This window comes from Mauremys reevesii, linkage group 4, assembly GCF_016161935.1.
Source record: "Mauremys reevesii isolate NIE-2019 linkage group 4, ASM1616193v1, whole genome shotgun sequence".
NCBI lineage: Eukaryota > Metazoa > Chordata > Testudines > Geoemydidae > Mauremys > Mauremys reevesii.
Window position 1 is genome coordinate 103,267,151 of NC_052626.1, and position 20,725 is coordinate 103,287,875.

General features: G+C 42.9%; 1 protein-coding gene across 1 annotated transcript in view; it reads left to right on the top strand.

The window, feature by feature from the left end:
- The first annotated feature begins 444 nt into the window (after window positions 1-444).
- LOC120404294 overlaps window positions 445-20,725 on the top strand; it is a 42,091-nt gene continuing 21,810 nt past the window's right edge. Inside the window, exons 1-7 of the mRNA XM_039536555.1 lie at window positions 445-600; window positions 8,186-8,539; window positions 10,184-10,510; window positions 11,552-11,662; window positions 12,826-13,227; window positions 15,688-15,999; window positions 19,037-19,351. Of these exons, the coding sequence (XP_039392489.1) occupies window positions 525-600; window positions 8,186-8,539; window positions 10,184-10,510; window positions 11,552-11,662; window positions 12,826-13,227; window positions 15,688-15,999; window positions 19,037-19,351 (1,897 nt within the window). The 5' untranslated portion in view covers window positions 445-524. The remainder of the gene's footprint in view (window positions 601-8,185; window positions 8,540-10,183; window positions 10,511-11,551; window positions 11,663-12,825; window positions 13,228-15,687; window positions 16,000-19,036; window positions 19,352-20,725) is intronic.

Here is a 20,725-nt window from a genome sequence, read left to right on the forward strand (position 1 = left end):
GTCTAATTTGCTGGGTATGTAATTGGTGCATTATTTTTCCATAACAACCTCCCACATTTTTAAGCCATTTCTCTAGTTTTGGACTATTTGTCGTCTCCCAGAGAGAGGCTATCAGTAGCCTAGCAGCTACAAGATTCCTTCATTTCTCTTTGGGTGACTCTTTCTGTCAGGTTTTACACTTTTCTAGGGGTAGGGATTTGGGGGATGGGGTGGGGAGGTGGAAGCTGGTTGATCACAGCTTTTAAAAACAAATATTTCCCAGCCTTCAGTGTTTGGGTGAGGGACACACGAAGGCAAAGTCAGACGATGACTGGTGTTTCCTTGTACAAAGTACAAGCCATGCAGCCTGCGCGCTCCTACCCGGTCCCCAGGCTACAGGCGCCGCGCCTTCTTGGGGCTAAGGACACCAGCGAGAGAAAGTAAAAGTGAAACAAGGTCCCTTTGCCAATCGGACTGACAGAGCTCAGATCCGGCGCAGACCGAGCAGAGCGACCGCCGCCCCCTGGCTGGATCGGCCGCGGGCCATGGCGTGGGCAGGGGGCTCCGCTGGGCAGCGGTGCCTGCCGCTCCTGGCTCTCGGCGGCCTGCTCCAGCTGGCAGGTGAACAAGGCTCAGCCGGGGGCGGCCGGGAGGGAGACCCGCGGGCCACGCCGATAAGAGTTGCGGGCGGCCCCGGTACAGAGTCGGGCCAAGCTGCGGGTGCCCCATGGCAAAGGGGGACGGGGGGGCGCAGCGTCCCTGGCGTCCTGAGCCTGCGGAGGCACCAGGAGCCGCGGGACTGGGCGGAGCGCTGCTCCCACCCGCGCACACCCTGGAGCCGGGTGGGATGGGGAGGGTTTGAGGGGCTCCCCCCTCTCGTTGCAGGGGTCAGTTTGCCTGGCCCAGCTGGTGTCTGGTTTAATTCTGTAACTGCTCCGTGTTCCGATTCCCCGGCCCGGCCTCCCCAAAGCTCCCTCGCCTCTGTTTGCCAATCCGATCTGGCCTCTCCCTGGGGCTCAAGGGTTACCCTGCGCCTGGCTCTTTGTTTAAACCGGACGTTAATATTTAACTCGCAAAGGGCCATTCGTTTAAAAGGTCACAAGTGGAGGCTGAGCCCGGTGTGGAGGTGGCGATAGTGAGTCAGTGACAGTCCCCACTCTGACTGGTACCAGGGTGCTTCTTTACACTGTTTTATTAATTAGTGTTATGCTCTCATGACAAGAGATTGAGCGGTAAATCTAACGTAATTAGATCTCAGGCCACTACCAGCCTAAATTCCCCCTGTATTTTCAACGAGGTAGCCGCTGCTGTGCTTCCTGTTCTATACCCTAGGGTTGTGTAGTTTGCTGTGTGCTATTAGGCAGTTGTGGTTAACCACACAGTTGGCTACATGGTGAGCAAAGTGATTCCCCTCTAAGGTGACCAGATGTCCGGTTTCAGAGGGACAATCCCAATTTTTTGGTCTTTTTCTTATATACTCTCCTATTACGCCCCCCCCCGCCGATTTTTCACACTTGCTGTCTGGTCACCCTATTTGCCTCTATCAGTAATTTGTACAATCAGCTGTTCTTTAAATCGCTGCCAGAGCCCAGGGGCTCCCAGCCGCTGCTACCGCTACCATGGGGCTCCAGCGGTGATTTAAAGGGCCAGGGGCTCCCAGCCACCACTACCCTTTAAATCAGTGCCAGAGCTTTGGGCCAGCACTGGTGGTGGCCGGGAGCCCCAGGCCCTTTAAATCACCATGGGCTGCACTGAAGGGCTGGCTGGGGGAGTCTGTCCCTGTCCCTGTCCTTTCTGATTGAGCTGCTCGCCCCACCTTGTTCAGGACCCTGGCCACCCTGCGTACAGGTAAGTCTCTTAACTGATTCCAGGGGTGAAAGTAATTTATCCTCCCACCTAACTCAAAGCTGAAGTTGGTTCCTTGTTCAAGGCTCTCAATTCTTTATTCAAAGGCTAATTAAAAAAATTCAATGTAAGTTTACATTTTTAGAAATTTCACCAAAATAAAGGATATATAGAATAAAACAAAGGAAAGTTTTGTAGCAATATAGACCCAAGCAAGACCCCAAACCTACATAGTATAATTGTTTCTTAATTAATAAGTAACTGAAATTTCAGGAAATATAAATGACAAAATACTTGGGTTGCTAGACCATGCTGAAGCCTGTGCCAAAAACCCAAATACAAGCCCTTCAGGCAGGGCCAGCTCCAGGCACCAGCTCAGCAAGCAGGTGGTTGGGGCGGCCAAGGGGAAGGGGTGGCACGTTGGGCTCTTCGGCGGTGGGTCCCTCGGTCCCTCTCGGAGGGAAGGACCAGCCGCCAAATTGCCGCCAAAGAGGAAAGCAGCACGGTGGAGCTGCCGCTGATCGCGATCGCGGCTTCCCCCCCCCCCCCGCCGCTTGGGGCAGCAAAAACCCTGGAGCTAGCCCTGCCTTCAGGGACTCTGGGTATGTACTGTTGTTGCTAACCCCTGCTGAAAGCCATGCCAACATGTCTACACTTCACTGTTATCCATACTAGCTAGATTAAAGCTACCACAGGTACGCTTACATGTGCTATAATCACATTTTTCATTTGCAGTGCAGACATACCCTGCATGACCACTAAAAATAGGCTTGTAAAAGGATTCCAGCTATTCCTGTTGGACCAGATCCTTAGGGCTGGTTATGCAGTAGCCATGGATGGGGTAACCCCTCACTGCCATATAAACTGGGATTTATCCCACAACAGTTGGCTCAGTGCAGGAACATCTCACCCCTTCTTCACAGGTGCAAGTTGGGGAATTGTTTGGGAAGGGAAGAGGAGCTCACATAAATCAATTTTTTGCCTCTCTAATGAGCTCCCAATATCCCGGTCCCTCTCCATTACTTGGGCTGCAGTATTGCACAGCCACCTGCTGTGGTATAGAAGATGGGACCAAGATCCCTGTATTCTAAAATATTTTTCTTTTTCTTTTGTTTTGTAATATCCTTCTACTTCTCCACCTCTTCACCTCCTCTGGTTGCCAGCTCCCTTTCAGTGCTGTCAGCTGAAAGACCTGCATTGGGGAGAACATTCCTTTTAAAGTTCCTTTGGAGGCAGTGGGAAGAGAGAAGAAACCAACACACTATCACATACATCATGGCGCTATAAATATGCATTGCCTTGCTGATATCCTACTTCCACCACTACTAGCAGGGTGCAGGAATCATTCTGCCTCTGGGTAGGGGTGCGGATGAATTAATTGGCCACCCATTAGGGAGGAGTTTCCCCCTCCACATCTGCTGAAGTTGCCTCCATAACTGTATTGTGTAGTTGGGCTGCATAGGTATGGTGGGTTCCTCACTGCTTCAGGATTCTGCAGTAACAATTAAATTATTGAGACCACCATCAGACCTCCTATGATCTGTGCAGGTCCTGTCAATGCAATGAGTACAGTAAGAAAGTGACACAACCTCCACTCTATTGTTTGGTAACCTTCCTCAGGCTCAGCATATGCCATCTCTTGTCATCTCTCCACTCTATGGAGTGTTATACAAGGCTTCCCCAAGGTCCTGATATGTGAGCAGTCAAACTGCCTGATCTCAAGAAGTTGAAAATCAACAACTCTGAGCCAAATGTGAATACACAAGACTTAGGTGGAGATCACCAATTTGAGAGACTGATGTCACAGTTCTCTATATTATTTGGTGATGCTGCATTACATCATCCTGTGTGTACAGAATGCAGCAAATATAGAATGCAGCAAATAGAGACAAGAACAGAAATGTACTGTGGCAAATTCAGGCCAATTAACTACCTGGCAGCCAGCAAAATAAGGTTCAGCTGGGGCAGGGTTGGAAAGAAACTAATCCAGGTTCAGCTGCTGGAGCAGATCTATCACATAAATCTGCTGAACCTGGCAGGATAGTTCACCATCACATCTTCACAGAGCCCGGGGTGAAGGTGCACGCCACCATATACGGATCCCGGAGGCCAAGAGGAAGGAAAGAAAGGAGTCAGGAAGATGCTGGTAGGGGTGAAGGAAGAGTCTCATAGTCCAGTGGTCCAGTCCCGTGGTTCTGGTGCCAAAGCCAGGCGGCAGATTCTGCCGGAAGGACTATATCAATACACCGTTCTTCTTTGGATTACATGGGGGGGGCGCTACCTTCCAGCCTAAGCTGGGTAGAGGCAGTATTAGATACCTGAGAAGGGGGCGGCTGACCGCCCGCCCCAAGTGTTCGATCGGGTTAGCTGAAGCCAAATACCGTACCTGAATAGAAACAGTGTCCCCAAGCAGGCCCATAGGCAGCCAAGCAAAAATGTGTATATTGAGACACCCTTTCTATTACTTTTGGCACCTTAAAGACTAACACATTTATTTTAGCATGAGCTTTCGTGAGCTACAGCTCACTTCTCATGCTAAAATAAATTTGTTAGTCTTTAAGGTGCCACAAGTACTCCTGTTCTTTTTGCGGATACAGACTAACACGGCTGCTACTCTGAAACCTTTCTATTACTGTTGTCATTTAGACTTGCCCAAGATTGAGATCATTATGGGGATACTGGAGTTCTTCCCTGGCTATTTTGAAACAGCCTGTGGAATTCTGAGACGTTTCCAAAGATAGATTCTTGCATGAAATCTATCTGTATTTATTATTCATCCGTCTCCTCAAAGGGAAGGAAGAATTTTTTTATTTCAGAAGTTGGAGGAAGCTCCCAGGGAGAGGCAGTTCTAAGATTTGATTTTGACAAATAGGGAGGAACTGGTTGAGAATTTGAAATTGGAAGGCAGATTGGGTGAAAGTGATCATGAAATGATAGAGTTCATGATTCTAAGGAATGGTAGGAGGGAAGACAGCAGAAAAAAGATAATGGATTTCCAGAAGACAGACTTTGGCAAACTCCGGGAGTTGGTAGGTAGGATCCCATGGGAAACAAGTCTAAGGGAAAAACAGTTTGAAAAATTGCCAACTCCCTCAAATAAACATTATTTAGGGTGCATGAGCAAACCATCCCACTGCATAGGAAAGATAGGAAGTAAGACCACCCTGACTTAACCAGGACAACTTCATTAGCCCCCCAAAAATAAAAAAGGATTCCTTAAAAAAGTGGAAACTAGGTCAAATTACATAGGATGAATAAAAAACAAAACAAAACACACAACACAAGCATGTAGGGATAAACTTAGAAAGACCACGGCACCAAATTAGATTAAACTAGGTAGAGACATAAAGGGTAACAAGAAAACATTCTACAAATACATTAGAAGCAAGAGGAAGACCAGGCACAGGGTAAACCCATTACTCACTGAGTGGGAAAGACAACAAAAAATGTGGAAATGCTAAATGCTTTTTTTGTTTCAGTTTTCACCAGAAAGGTTAGTAGCAATTGGTCATCTAACATAGTAAATGCCAGTGAAAATGAGGTAAGATCTGAGGGTAAAATAGGGAAAGAACAAGTTAAAAAATACTTAGACAAGTTACATGTTTTCAAGTCAGCAAGGCCTGATGAAATACATCCTAGAATACTCACGGAGCTGCCTGAGAAGATATCAGAGACATTAGTGATTATCTTTGAACACTTACGGAAGATGGGAGAAATTCCGGAGAGCTAAAAGAGGGCAAATATAGTGACAATCTATAAAAATAGGAATAAGGACTACAGGAATTATAGATCAGTCATCTTAACTTCAGTACCCAGCAAGATAATGGAGCAAATAATCAAGCAATGAATTTGGAAATACCTAGAAGATAACTAAATAACAGTCAATATGGATTTGGCAAGAACAAATCAAACCAATCAAATTGGTTTTTTTGACAGGGTAACAAGACTTGCGGATGGTGGAAAGTGGTAGATGTGATATATCTTGACTTTAGTAAGGCTTTTGATACTGTCTCACAAGACCTTCTGATAAACAAACTAGGGAAATATAGCCTAGATGGAGCTATTATAAGGTGGGTACATAACTGGCAGGAAAACCATTCCTAGAGAATAGTTATCAAGGTTCTCCATCATGCTGGAAGGGCATATTAAGTGGGGTCCTGTAAGGATCGGTTCTTGGTCCAGTTCTGTTCAATATCTTCATCAATGATTTAGATAATGGCATAGAGAGTACACTTATAAAGTTTGTGGACAATATCAAGCTCGGAGGGGTTGCAAGTGCTTTGGAGGATAGGATTAAAATTCAAAATGATCTGGACAAAGTTGAAAAATGGTCTGAAGTAAATAGGATGAAATTCAATAAGGACAAATGCAAAGTACTCCTAGGGTGACCAGATGTCCTGATTTTATAGGGACAATCCTGATTTTTGAGTCTTTTTCTTATATAGGCTCCTGTTGCCCCCCACCCCCATCCTGATTTTTCACATTTGCCGTCTGGTCACCCTAAGTACTCCATTTAGGAAGGAACTATCAGTTGCACACATACAAAATGGGAAATGTCTGCCTAAGAAGGAGTACTGCCAAAGGGATCTGGGGGTCATAATGGATCACAAGTTAAATATGAGTCAACAGTGTAACACTTGCAAAAAAGAAAAGCAAACATCATTCTGGGATGTGTTAGCTGGAGTGTTGTAAGCAAGACACAAGAAGTAATTCTTCTGCTCTACTCTGTGCTGATTAGGCCTCAACTGGAGTATTGTGTCCAGTTCTGGGTGCCACATTTCAGGAAAAATGTGGACATAATGGAGAAAGTCCAGAGGAGAGCAACAAAAATGATTAAAGGCCTAAAAAACATGACCTATGAAGAAAGATTGAAAAACTTGAGTATCAGAGGGGTAGCCATGTTAGTCTGGATCTGTAAAAGCAGCAAAGAATTCTGTGGCACCTTATAGACTAACATATTGGAGCATGAGCTTTCGTGGGTGAATACCCACTTCATCGGATGCACCACTTGCATCTGACAACGTGGGTATTCACCCACGAAACCTCATGCTCCAATACGTCTGTTAGTCTATAAGGGGCCACAGAACTCTTTGCTTTTTGAAAAACTTGAGTTTTTGTAGTCTGGAGAAGACAAGATTGAGGGGGGCATGATAAGTTTTCAAGTATATAAAAGGTGGTTACAAGGATGAGGGTGAAAATTTGTTCTCCTTAACCTCTAGGATAAGATAAGAAGCAATGGGCTTAAATTGAGGTTAAGGGAGGTTTAGGTTGGACATTGTGGAAAGCTTCCTGTCATGGTAGTTAAGCACAGGAACAAATTGCTGAAGGAGGTTGAGGAATGTTCATCTTTGGAGGTCAAGAACAGATCAGACCAGTGGTTCTCAACCTATTTACCATTGTGGGCCACATATGCAGCTCTCTATGTGTTATGTGGGCCGCATCCACACAATATATAAACTACCTGTATGACTCTGAGGATGTCACATGGGCCACAGCTGTGTGCTGATTGGGCCGCAAGTAGCTTGCGGGCTGCAGGTTCAGAACTACTGGATTAGACAAATTTAGTTATTACTTATTCCTTCCTTAAGTGCAGGGGACTGAACTACTGTGGTCCCTTCCTATTCTTACACTTCTATAATTCTATGACAAGGAATTGGTGGTATTGTGTCCCTCTTCCCCTCACCCCAATGGTGATGGGGACCAAGCAGCACAGTTTTTCCTTTAGAGGAGATGGACAAATGGCTTCTGACTGCGACACTGAGACTAGTGCTGAGGGCACTAGCTTGGGACTCAACTGGGTTAAGTTCTCTGCTCCACAACTGACTGCCTGCTTGGCCTTGGGCAAGTCATTCAGTCTTTCTATGCGTCATATCGCCATGGGTAAAATGGGGATAATAGCACTTCCCTAACTTACAGGGGTACTGTGAGGATACAATACATAAAAGAATCTGAGGTGCTCAGCTATTATGGTAATAGGGTCCATATAAATACCTGGGAGGGATGGATGGATGGATGGATAGAATGCACATTTCTCTTCCATTAGGTTCTAACACAAAACTCCAGTGTATTACATGTAATATGCAGTGTATTCACTTCTAAAGTTCCCCCTGCACTTTAGTTCCTAAGGACCTGGGCCGCCCACCTAGCCTGTGGTATCTCTATTATTTCATTCAAATAAAAGCAATTATCAATTTAGGAAAGAAAGCTTTTGTTCGATTACCATAGAGAGAAGTTATAAAGGGTTATGGGTGCAGAAACAGGCTACTAAAATATTGAATGATCCTTCAGCCAAATAACTGCTTTAAAAGGAACCTTGCCTTTAGGGTGTATTGCTCAAAGTATATACTTTCTGTTTTCGAAGAAACTCTTCAAGTGCTGATGGGAAGCACGCCACAAACAGTGTTACTGAATGATAACATCTCCATACCATGCATGATCTCTGGGTACAGTACAGAAGAACTGGATATCAAGAAAGTGGGAGTTACCTGGAATCTTAAGACTCCGAGAGCAGACCAAGAAGAGGAAGTATTCACATTTCATGCTGGAGACCATTTTCCCCATAGAAGTGGGGCCAGTATGTCTGACAGTGACCTGAGAAGAGGAAATGCTGCACTGTCTCTACCACAGATACAGTTTAAGGAAGCAGGAACATATACCTGCCAAGTTACTGTCACCCCTTTTGATGCTCAGGGAACAGCTGTTTTAGAGGTAGTTGGTAAGTGATTTTATTGTACCATTTCTTTCATATTGTATCATGGGGACTTGCAGACAGATGATTTGAATATGGGAGTCCATCCTAGTGGTACTAGTTTGCTCACCCTACAGAGCTTCTGTGGAGGAGTGGGAATTCCATGATATAAGTGGACTAGCCTAAGAAGTTGGGTAAGTTGTGCTGCCAGTAACGATGGCAGGAGTCTGGCGAGCACACCTGCCCTGGGAGTGTATATGTGGATTGGCAGTCTTCATCTTTGGGGTTTGTCCTGATATTTTCTATACATCTCCATCTCAGTTGCCTTGGAGAGGGAACAGTCCCTATTCTCTATTCACCGTCACTTTTCTTGCTACAAGCAGAGAAGACTGCAGCTCATTTTTCCCTACAACAGCTCCACAGTAGTATCAGTCAAAATATTCCCCTTCCATGATTTTTTTTTGCAGATGAGAGAAAATATGGATCTAAGTAAGCCTGGTTGTCATAATCATTAAGGTTCTAGCCAGATAAGGTTTTCATTATCCAAACCTTAGATTTGCAGTGGCATTTCCACTAGTCTGAAATGCTCTAAATCTGAGACACTATTATTCTCTCTACACACACACACACATATATATATATAATGATGGAGCAAGGCCAGATGGCTACAGGAAAGTACTGAGGAGCAGGTATGTTAGCTCCAGGCTAAGCAAATCCCTAGTACCATGGGAACCAAAATGGCAGTTGCTCCAGGCTAATCAAGGCACCTGGGGCCAATTAAGAACTTTCTAGAAGGCACCAGAGAGAGCTACATTGATTGGAGCACCTGCAGCCAATCAGGACAGGCTAATCAAGGCACCTGGTATAAAAAGGGGAGCTCACTCCAGTCTAGGGAGGAGGAGCCAGAGGAAAGATGTGTGCATGAGGAGCTGGGAGCAAGAGACACAAGGAACTAAGAACTGAGAGGGGGTACTACTGAAGGATTGAGGAAAACACCATACAATCAAGCAGCATCAGACACCAGGAGGATCCTGTGGTGAGGATAAAGAAGGTGTTTGAAGGAGGCTATGGGGAAGTAGCCCAGGGAGCTGTAGCGGTCAAGCAGCGGTTACAAGTAGCACTATAGAGACTGCTGCAATTCACAGGGCCCTGGGCTGGAACCCGGAGTAGAGGGCGGGCCCGGGTTCCCCCCTAGCCCCGCTACTCCTAATCAGACATAGAAGTAGTTGATCCAGACTATGGGTTTCATCCAAGGGGAAAACCACTGAGGGGAAGAAATCCGCCAATAAGCGCAGGACCTACTAGAGGAGAGGAGGAACTTTGCCTATATATATATATATATATATATATATATATATATATATATATATATATATATATAAAAATATATATATATATATATATATAAAAATATATAAATAAAATTTAGAAAGAGCAGAGAATAACAAAACCACCAAGGTCCCAATGAACATTAGTGCTGTTTATCATCCAAGTAATATTCCCTACTGCAGTCATATTTCTGGAGAAAGATGACACGATTAGGGGGAAAAAATTAAACATTGAACATATCAGACATTTAGGTAATGTGTGTCATAACAAAACTAACATTATTAAGGTGTCACCATAGCTATGATTATAATCTAACATATTCTAACTTTTTTCTCCGTACAGCTCAACCAACTGTCAGCCTGTCTCCAAAAGAAGTTACAATAGAAAGTGACAAGGAGAAGACTCTGTCATGTGAAGTCAATAAGTTCTATCCAAATTTAGTTGACATTAAGTGGATGAAGATTTCAAAGAATAACCAGGACAGTAGCGTAACAGCAGAGGATATCTGCACAGGAGCCTCTGTAGAAAATGAAGATGGCACATTTAATGTCACTAGTAAATTAAGGCTGCAACCGTCTTTGCAAGATAATGGAAATGTCTATAGATGTATTGTGAGTCACAAAACATTTCCTTCTGAGTTACTTCTCAATAGCATTTTAACTGTCACAGGTAACCATCCCTTTTAGGATCTTATCTCTTTTCTTTTGATATGTCATGTGTTCCAGAATGCTATGTCTAGACCAGGGGTAGGCAACCTATGGCACGCAATCTGATTTTCAATGGCACTCACACTGCCCAGGTCCTGGCCACCAGTCCCCGGGGCTCTTCATTTTAATTTAATTTTAAATGAAGCTTCTTAAACGTTTTAAAAACCTTATTTACTTTACATACAACAATAGTTTAATTATATATTATAGACTTATAGAAAAATACCTTCTAAAAATGTTAAAATGTATTACCGGCACACGAAACCTTAAATTTGAGTGACTAAATGAAGACTTGGCACACCACCACTGAAAGGTTGCCAACTCCTGGTCTAGACCGCTTTTGAATGAATTTAAACCATGTCAACCTTTTGCTATCCCTGGGGTGCAGTGATACCAGATGTCACTTAAGAGAGACAGCAGGGCAGGAACTGTCCATTCAGTGACACTCAAAGAAACAACTTTGGGAGTGGGAGGAGTGGCAGAGCAGCCAAGGAGAGCCAGTCTACAAAAAGAAGAGGTTGAAATATGTTGGTGCCACTGACACCTTTGGATATCAGAGCTGTTCCAGGTGCACCATCTTAGTGGCGTGTATTTTTGGTGGTAGGTCGGGCTAACAACATTTTTGTGCCTCTCTGAGCTTATTGAGTTGATCAAGACTTGTCTTTAACAAAAGGCTGGTTTTGACTCTACAATACATTGCAACACATTTTTGTGGTCTTCATCCTTGAAGGTTTGCAAATATGTAATGTTTTAAGTGGGCATTTCAGTACTCTTAGTGGTCTCTTATTATGGCCTTTGGAAGCTCTGATCTGATCCAACAAAACATACCTGGCAGTTATTCTCTGGTCTCTTTAGTAGTTCAATGGGTAATAATTTTAGGCCTACATTAACTTATCTGTGACATTACAAATATTCAACAAGGAAATGCAGGACTAGATTGTTTCACTAAATTCTTTGATTTGAGCAAGTTTAGGATTATCAGTTTTTTTTTTCCCATTCACAGCCCCCAGGTCCGATTCAAGCATTTTAATTGGAGTGGTCGTTGGAACAATAATAGCCTGTATTCTTGTGCTTGGTTTGGGAGTTTTCGTGTACGATAAATGTTTTAAGAAAAGTAAGTAGTTTTAAAAGTGCACTGTGCTAATGATATATTAATGGCAACTAATAGACTTAGAATTCAAATATTCACAAGAACTAACGCTAGTGGACAAACTTACAAGAATCAGTCCATCACCATGCTCTGTAGCTGCCCAGCAGTCAAGTGAAGGTTAGTCAAATGTCCCAAAAGCAGTACACACCATTGCTTTTGTTCCCCTGCTTATCCAGCCCCCCATTTTCACTGAATCCGTCAGATGCCTCTGAAGCCCTTTGGGGAAAAAATTGGGATCATTTTGTATTTTACTAGAACATTTTAAACAAATTGGAACATGGTAGATATTAAATAGGAGAAGTGACTTGGTAAGAAATGCTCTGCTTTCATATACTGTCACAAAAGGATTTGCTCTTAAAGTTGCCTTTTATTGGTTTAGTAGGTGAGACTGTCGTTCTGAATTCTTCCAAACGAACACAGCATCAGTAGTAACTGGAACTAACTGAAAGTGATAACTTTTAACAATATGATCTATTTTTTTAGTACTAACTGTACAGAAAAAATACAGATACATAAAAAGCGAGATGAAACCCTTGCTCAGATCACCCCTTTATTGAGAAAGATTCATGTGAAAGACTGAAAATTTGAGGACTATATGTATCTGACCATATAGTCACTTATCTGCCAAGGACTGTGGAGAAGAAACAATGATTGGGGCATTTGAATCAAGGGAATTCAACCAGGGCCGGCTCCAGACCCCAGCGCGCCAAGCGCGCGCTTGGGGCAGCATTTTGCCGGCAGGGCGGCAGGCGGCTCCAGCGGACCTTCCGCAGTCATGCCTGAGGGAGGTCCATCGGAGCCACGGGACCAGCGGACCCTCTGCAGGCACGTCTGCAAGAGGTCCCCCGGAGCTGCAGGACCGGCGACCGGCAGCGCGCCCCCTGCAGCATGCCGCCATGCTTGGGGCGGCCAGATTCCTAGAGCTGCCCCTGAATTCAACCATATGGTATAGTAAAAAAATACAGCATTGGTAAAGATAGTTCATGTTGATAAGCACAATGCTTTAGCGTACAGAAATACAGTGTAACTTTTATGTAGCAGAGGTAGAAAAATTGCACTTCATTTTTTAGTTTGTCATTTTTCACAACATGGTGCATTGTGCAACTAACTTATATATTTTATTGCAGTTCCACCAACAATAATTGCATTCATAGGGAATGTGGAAATGAAGCACTTGGAAGACACTTCTTTGTATTGTCAATTTTCTGGCTTTCGTCCAAAACCTATAACTGTAGCTTTTTTTCTGAAAAAGTATCAACAAGAACAAAAGGAGACAATTTACTATTGGAACAGTGAAAAGGATGTCATCCAACGAGATGAGGAAAGTGCTGCTCTCCTGTCTATGTCAAAGAATTTTCAGTTTCAGATACAGTTGAAGTCACTAGATAATGGCACTTTTGAAGTTCCATGCATCATTCGTATATCTCCAAATGTGCATGAGCTAAACAAGGCAGAGCTTTCTCTTGAAATTACGCACGAGGCCCTTCTGCAACATCCTGCTATCGAAATAACAGAATTGAAGGTCATAGGTAAGCAAAGTGCTTTGCAGTACGCAAAGTTTAGTTTCTTCAAGTTCAGTCACTGTCTGAATTAAGACCATAAGAACTGCACAATACTGAGTCAGACCAATGGTTAAGCCCACTCAGTATCCTGTCTCCAACAGTGGTCAGTACCAGAGCTTCAGGCAGAGCGTACAGAACAGGGTAATACTGGAGTGATCCACCTGTCTTCCCCTCCCACACAGTCAGATGTTTAGTGACACCCAAGACATGGGGTTATGTCCCTGACCATCTTGGCTAGTAGTCATTAATGGACCTACTCTCTGTGAATTTAACTAGTTCTTTTTTGAACACAGTTATACTGTTTGGCCATCACAGCATCCCAGACCAGTGAGTTCCACAGGTAAACCATGTGTTGACTGAAACAGTACTTCCTCTTGCATGTATTAAACTTGCTGACTGTTAAGTTCATTGGGTGACCCCTGGTTTTTGTATTGTGGGACAGGGTAAATAACACTTTCCTGTTCATTTTTTCCCACACCCTTCAAAATTGTATAGATCTCTATCAGATTCCTCCTTAATTGTCTCTTTTTGAATCTGAACAGCCCTAATCTTTTTAGTCTCTCTTTGTGTGGAAGCTATTCCATCTCTCTGATAATCTGTGTTGCCATTCTCTGAACTTTTTCCAATTCCACTGTATCCTTTTTGAGATGGGGCAACCAGAACTGGACACAGTATTCGAGGAGCAGGCACAATATGGATCAATATAGTGGCATTATGATATTTTCTATCCCTTTCCTGGTAGTTCCTAACATTCTGTTAGCTTTTTTGCTCACTGCTGTGTATTGAGCTGAAGTTTTCAGAGAGCTATCCATGACTACTCCAAGATCTCTTTATTCAGTGGTAAGAGTTAGTTTAGACCCTATCATTTTTTTACAACATGCATTACTTTGTACTTTTCAATGTTGAATATCATCTGCCGTTTTTTCATCCAGTGACCTAGTTTTTTGGGATCCCCCTGCAATTCTTCGCTATCAGCTTTGGACTTAGCTATCTTGAATAATTTTTCCCCAGATTCCCTTTGCTTGAAGATCTTTGGCATTACTTACCCTTACTTGGCATTGCTGTTGGTAACATATTATGTCCTATCTATGTGGTAATGTTAGTATCTCGGTACTGAATTCTTAAGTGTCTTCTCATATTTTTCCAAGAACTAGTAAAGTCACAAAACACTAGGATATTTCTCTAGTTTTCATTTGGAATGCTTGGAAACATGGATGCTTATGAATAACAGACCCTTCTAAGTAGTCAGAAAGTATCATGACATGTATCCGAAGTGGGTATTCACCCACGAAAGCTCATGCTCCTATGTCTGTTAGTCTATAAGATGCCACAGGACTCTTTGCTGCTTTTACAGAAAGTATCATGTAGATTTTGCATTGGAGAACTTAAAGGTTACACTTGAGATATACATAGAGTCAAGAAGCAATTACAGATGCCTTGCTAGCACGTTGGCCTCTGCATCATGGCCCAAAGAAAGCATGGTCTGTGGCATGTTAAAATTAAATGGGCTTCCTTAATTGGAATAGAATCCAGATCTACCAACTCTCATTTAAAACCAGGGACTAACTGTATATTGAACTTGACCCCAAAGCACAGAACTCTTCTACTGTGTCATTGACAACATGGGTGAGTGTAGCTGCTTAAGATAGATTTGTTGTCTTGGCATTACATTTTCAGTATTGGAATGGCAACTGTTACATGTAGATTGAGAATTATTTTCTTCCGCTGGACATTGAAAGTGTGTTCTTGATTTCAAGCTCTTTATAGGTTAATCAATCTTTTGTATCTGCTCCTGAAATTTATATTTTGGGTCTAGAACTGAGATGACAGCTAGTTTTGCTTTCTCAAACTGACTGACTGCTTAGTAGAACAGCTGTGTTAGTGTCTAGCTCTACATACAATGCATTAATGAAGCAACTTTCTGCCTGAAGTTAGAGGTAGTAGTATGTATGTCTGCTTTCTGTTCAGTATATAATATTGATAGATGTCCAAAGGGATTCTTCTTGTGGGCAGTGGGGTAGATTTCTCCTGAATAAATATCAGAAAATCTCACTTGCAAACACATGTAGACGTCTGCAGAGAGAGAAGCTTGAATTTAACCTTTTATTTTGTGATTTTAGTTTTTTAAGTTCACCTTTATGTGTACCTGAGCTCAGTATTTTATTTGGCCCACTGTGTAATATTTTATTTGCATGAACTATGACACTCATGTATGAGTGCTAAGTCTTAAGATTGCAAATGAGATGGATGTGGTAGAAGAATCTAGACATAAGGCCTCCTGCAAGATGCTCAGCACCCCCAAATCCCATTGATTTCTATGGGAGCAGATGGTGCTTAGTACCTTACAGAACTGGTCATGTGCTGATTATCACATTTTAAAAAGCTGATTCTTGTTAAATGCACAAATCTGATTGTTTTCCTTTCTAGCCGTGCCAGTGTTGGATCCAATCCTGTGTTCTACAGATGTGCCGAGACCAGATGAGCCTATAACTTTGACTTGCAGAATTCATTCTTTTTTCCCTGAAACAATTGAATTGGCTTGGTATAAAGATGATGTTCAATTGCCAGAGAAACCCTTCATTAGTGATGTGACAAGGGGACCAGATGGACTTCTCTTCTGCACCAGTAGCTTAATATTACATCTTGGAGTTAAGGATATTGGAAGGAGATTCATATGCAAAGCTAACCTTAAAGGCTCACACCAATATAAAGAATCTTCTTGGAAGCTGGAAAATTTGAGTAAGTTAATTCTCAAAATACTATTTTATTAGTAGAATGAAAACTATAACGACCATCACCATAACACACACACTGCTTTTAAAGGAAAAATTATCGATCTCTGGGTCACTTTCTGCAGTACTCAGGTGCTCCCTTTTAAAAGGTGAAATACAGCCCTCCACAAAGGGCCAGCAGAAGGCTTAGGCACCATCAAAGCCACATTTTGTGGATTTAACTGCTGCATAGGTCTAGAGCTGCTAGATCTTTGCATGGGTGAATTTTATCAAAAGGCAACATCCCCAGTAGGAAAAGGGGTGTATTTTTACACATTAACAGACACGTTAAAATCCTATGGTAGGAAAGACCATTGCAATTGTAATAAGTAGGAGCTTCGGTGTCACCTCAGTGAGCTAACACATATTGAAATATGGATTTTTAAACATGTAAAAACCCAAAGAAACCACATTTTTTCTTAGTGAAGACAAGGCCTTCCTGTTCTATCTCTAGGCCAGATCTTACACTCCTTATGCAAACAAAATACTCTTTGAAATCACTGCAGGTTTTGCCTGACTAGAAAATGAGTGGGTAAGTACAGAATCATGTTTTATACTTTTACTATCTATAAAAGAAAACCAAGAACAAATTCCTCCCCTAGAGTTTTCTTTAAAAATCCTGTGCATGGTTCAAGTTACCAATGTTTCTTTTCTGATCCCAGACTGATGCCTGCACATGCAAAGTTTCAGTTCTCAAGGAGGTTGGGGACATTTGTAAACTACTGTACAGAAATGTGGCATGTTTTATTTTCTGAAGCATTCCTCTGGGAAATCTCTCTCTCTCTCTCTCTCTCTCTCTCTCTATCAGGGGCGGCTCTAGGAATTTTGCCGCCCCAAGCATGGCAGGCAGGCTGCCTTCTGCGGCTTGCCTGCAGACGGTCCGCTGGTCCCGTGGCTTCAGAGGACTTCTCGCAGGCACGTGGGAGGTCCTCCAAAGCTGCGGGACCAGCGGACCCTCCGCAGGCTAGCCACCGAGGGCAGCCTGCCTGCTGCCCTCTCCGTGTCAGCAGAGCGACCCCCGCAGCTTGCCTCCCCAAGCACGCGCTTGGCGTGCTGGGGCCTGGAGCCACCCCTGCTCTCTCTATATATATTAGGGCTTCCAAGTGATTAAAAAATTAAACATGTGATTAATTGTGCTGTTAAATAATAGAATACCATTAATTTAACTATTTTGGATGTTTTCTACATTTTCAAATATATTTATTTCAATTACAACACAGAATACAAAGTGTACAGTGCTCACTTTATATTTTTGATTACAAGTATTTGCACTGTAACAAATAGTATTTTTCTGTTCACCTAATACAAGTACTGTAGTGCAATCTCTTTATCATGAAAGTTGAACTTACAAATGTAGAATTATGTAAAAAAATTGCATTAAAAATAAAACAATGTAAAACTTTAGAGCCTGCAAGTCCACTCAGTCCTACTTCTTGTTCAGCCAAACGCTAAGATAAACAAGTTTGTTTACATTTGCAGGAGATAGTGCTGCCCGTTTCTTGTTTACAGTGTCATGTGCAAGTGAGAACAGGCGTTCTCATGGCACTGTTGTAGCCAGTGTTGCAAGATATTTATGTGCAAGATGTGCTAAAGATTCATATGTCCCTTCATGTTTCAACCACCATTCCAGGAGACATGTGTCCATGCTTATGACAGGTTCTGCTCAATAACAATCCAAAGCAGTGTAGACCAATGTATGTTCACTTTCATTATCTGAGTCAGATGCCACTAGCAGAAGGTTGATTTTCTTTTTTGGTGGTTCAGGTTCTGTAGTTTCCACATTGGAGTGTTGCTCTTTTAAGACTTCTGAAGGCATGCTCCACACCTCGTCCCTCTAAGTTTTTGGAAGGCACTTCAGATTCTTAAACCTTGGGTTGAGTGCGGTAGATATCTTTAGAAATCTCACATTGGTACCTTCTTTGCATTTTGTCATATCTGCAGTGAAAGTGTTCTTAAAATGAACAACGTGCTGGGTCATCATCCGAGACTACTATAACATGAAATATATGGCAGAATTCAGGTAAAACAGAGCAAGGGATATACAATTCTCCCCCAAGGAGTTCAGTCACAAAATTTAATAAATGCATTTTTTATTAACAAGCGTCATCAGCATGGAAGCATGTCCTCTGGAATGGTGGCCAAACCATGAAGGGGCATACGAAAGTTTAGCATATCTGGCATGTAAATACCTTGCAATGCTGGCTACAAAAGTGCCATGCAAATGCCTTGTTCTCATTTTCTGGTGACATTGTAAATAAGAAGAGGGCAGCATTATCGCCTGTAAATGTAAACTAACTTGTTTGTCTTAGTGGACTGAGTGGACTTGTAGGCTCTGAAGTTTTACAGTGTTTTGTTTTTGAGTGCAGTTATGTAAAAAAAATCTACATTTGTAAGTTGCACTTTCATGACAAAGAGATTGCACTACAATATTTGTATGAAGTGAATTGAATTGAAAAATACTATTTCTTTATCATTTTTACAGTGAAAATATTTATAATAAATATACACTTTGGTTTCAATTATAACACAGAATACAATATGAAAATGTAGAAAAACATCCAAAATACTTAATAAATTTAAATTGGTATTCTATTGTTTAGCAGTATGATTAAAACTGTGATTAACCATGATTAATTTTTTTGAGTTAATCCCGTGAGTTAACTGCAATTTATATATATAATAAGACATCAAATAATGTAACAGACATTCATAGATGTAACACTTCTCTTTGTCAGACAGGATATGCTATTTTTTTACAGAATTGTATCATTTAGAGTCTCTACCTCTTCCCCATTGTTTTATTTCCATTTTCATTCCTATTTTCCTGTTTTTCTCCTTCCTCTCCTGTTGCTCACATACAGCTGTTAAGATCTTTGCTGTCATTGGGAGCACTACTGTGAATTTCTAATTGATAGAAACACAGCAGAAGGTCTGTACTTTTGTTTCTGTTTTCTCTCAACTGCCTAATCATTCTACCTTTGCCTTATTTGTTGTTTTATTTGCAGTATTTACTCCAAAAGTCTCAAATATTGTATGTGAGCCCAGTATCCCTGAGAGTGGGGAGGCCATCACATTATCTTGCCAGGTGACAGATTACCACCCAGCACAGTGTCAGGTGCGCTGGATGAGAGGCTTTGAAGAACTCACCAAGGCTGCAATTAAAACCCAGGACCCTCAGCTTGATAATGCAACAAATCTGTACCACAGAGAAAGCCAAGTGACATTTACACCTGAACCTGAGGACCATGCAGTAGAGTTCACTATTGAAGTCATCCATTGCAACAGAACTACAAAGAAGTCCTATCCCCTCATGTTAAAAGGTGATTATTTAATTGTCTGTTCTTTGTGCAAGGTACTCCTGCTTTCTCCTTAAGTCTTCTTTACATTATATGGGAAGGGCACAGGCCTAGAGCAGATGTTGATGTTGGACCAGCATTAACTCTCCTGGAGATATCTGATTAGTGACTCAGGAGGAATACTGTGTGGTGCATCTTCTCCCCTGGCTATTCCAGCCATAGCACAGCTCCCCGCTGGCCACAGACCCTGCCCCCACAGAGTTGAGGTGTGGTGTGAGGAAACGGAGTGAGCATGCAGTGAAAATGCTGCTCCTACCCTCTTCACCACCCAGTCTGGCTCCGCAAGATTCAGCTCCCTTCCCCTTGTATGTAAAGGGGAGAACAGAGTATTTTAATCAAGTAAAACACTTACTTGTCCCAGTGTCAATAGCCAACAGATTTCTGACAAGCAACCCTGCAATAACAAGCCAGTGTATGCAAGGTAGGGAAAAATACTCCATAAAGAAAGATTTAGGTTGAGAATTTCAAAACCACTGAGAGGATTTGGATACCTCATTGCCATTAACTTTAATGGGAACCAGGTGTCCAAATCCTTTAGGCAAATTTAACAATCTCAATCTCAACAACAAGAAAACAAGTACTCTTAGGTGTTATGGAACATTTCCCTCTCTGTGTCTTTTTTAAGACTAGAAGTATGAAGTAACTTCTTGGGATCTCTACCAAAAAGCAAAGAAGGAACTATTTTTTTAGAAAAACTCTGTAGCTGAACAGTTACTGAGAGGTATATAAACTAGTGCAGTGTTTCCCAAATTTGGGACGCCGCTTGTGCAGGGAAAGCCCCTGGCAGGCTGGGCTGGTTTGGGTGTCCACAGGTTTGGCTGATTGCGGCTGCCACTGGCTGTGGTTCGCTGCTCCGGGCCAATGGGGGCTGCTGGAAGTGGCACAGGCCAAGGGACATACAGGCCACTGCTTCCCGCAGCTCCTATTGGCCTGGAGCAGTGAACCGCGGCCAGTGGGAGCTGCAATCGGCCGAACCTGTGGACGCGGCAGGTAAACAAACTGCTCTGGCCTGCCAGGGGCTTGCCCTGAACAAGCAGCATCCCAAGTTTGGGAAACACTGAATTAGGGAGTCAAACTCTATAGCTTTTGTAGGCCAAGCTCATTGCACACACCAGGGCCCCCCTTCATCCCTCCATTCTCCACCACAAGCTCCCTGTATGCCACCCTCCCATCCCCCTCTTGCAGGGACTCCCTGCACCCTCACACTGTCTCTTATGACAGGGGTCTGTGTCCCCTCTCCGCCCCCCGAGGCCCATACCATTGTTCTCCGTTCTTCCTCCATGCCAGGGTTTCTGTTTTCTCCCTCCATTAGCCCTCCCCCATGGTAAGATCTCTATG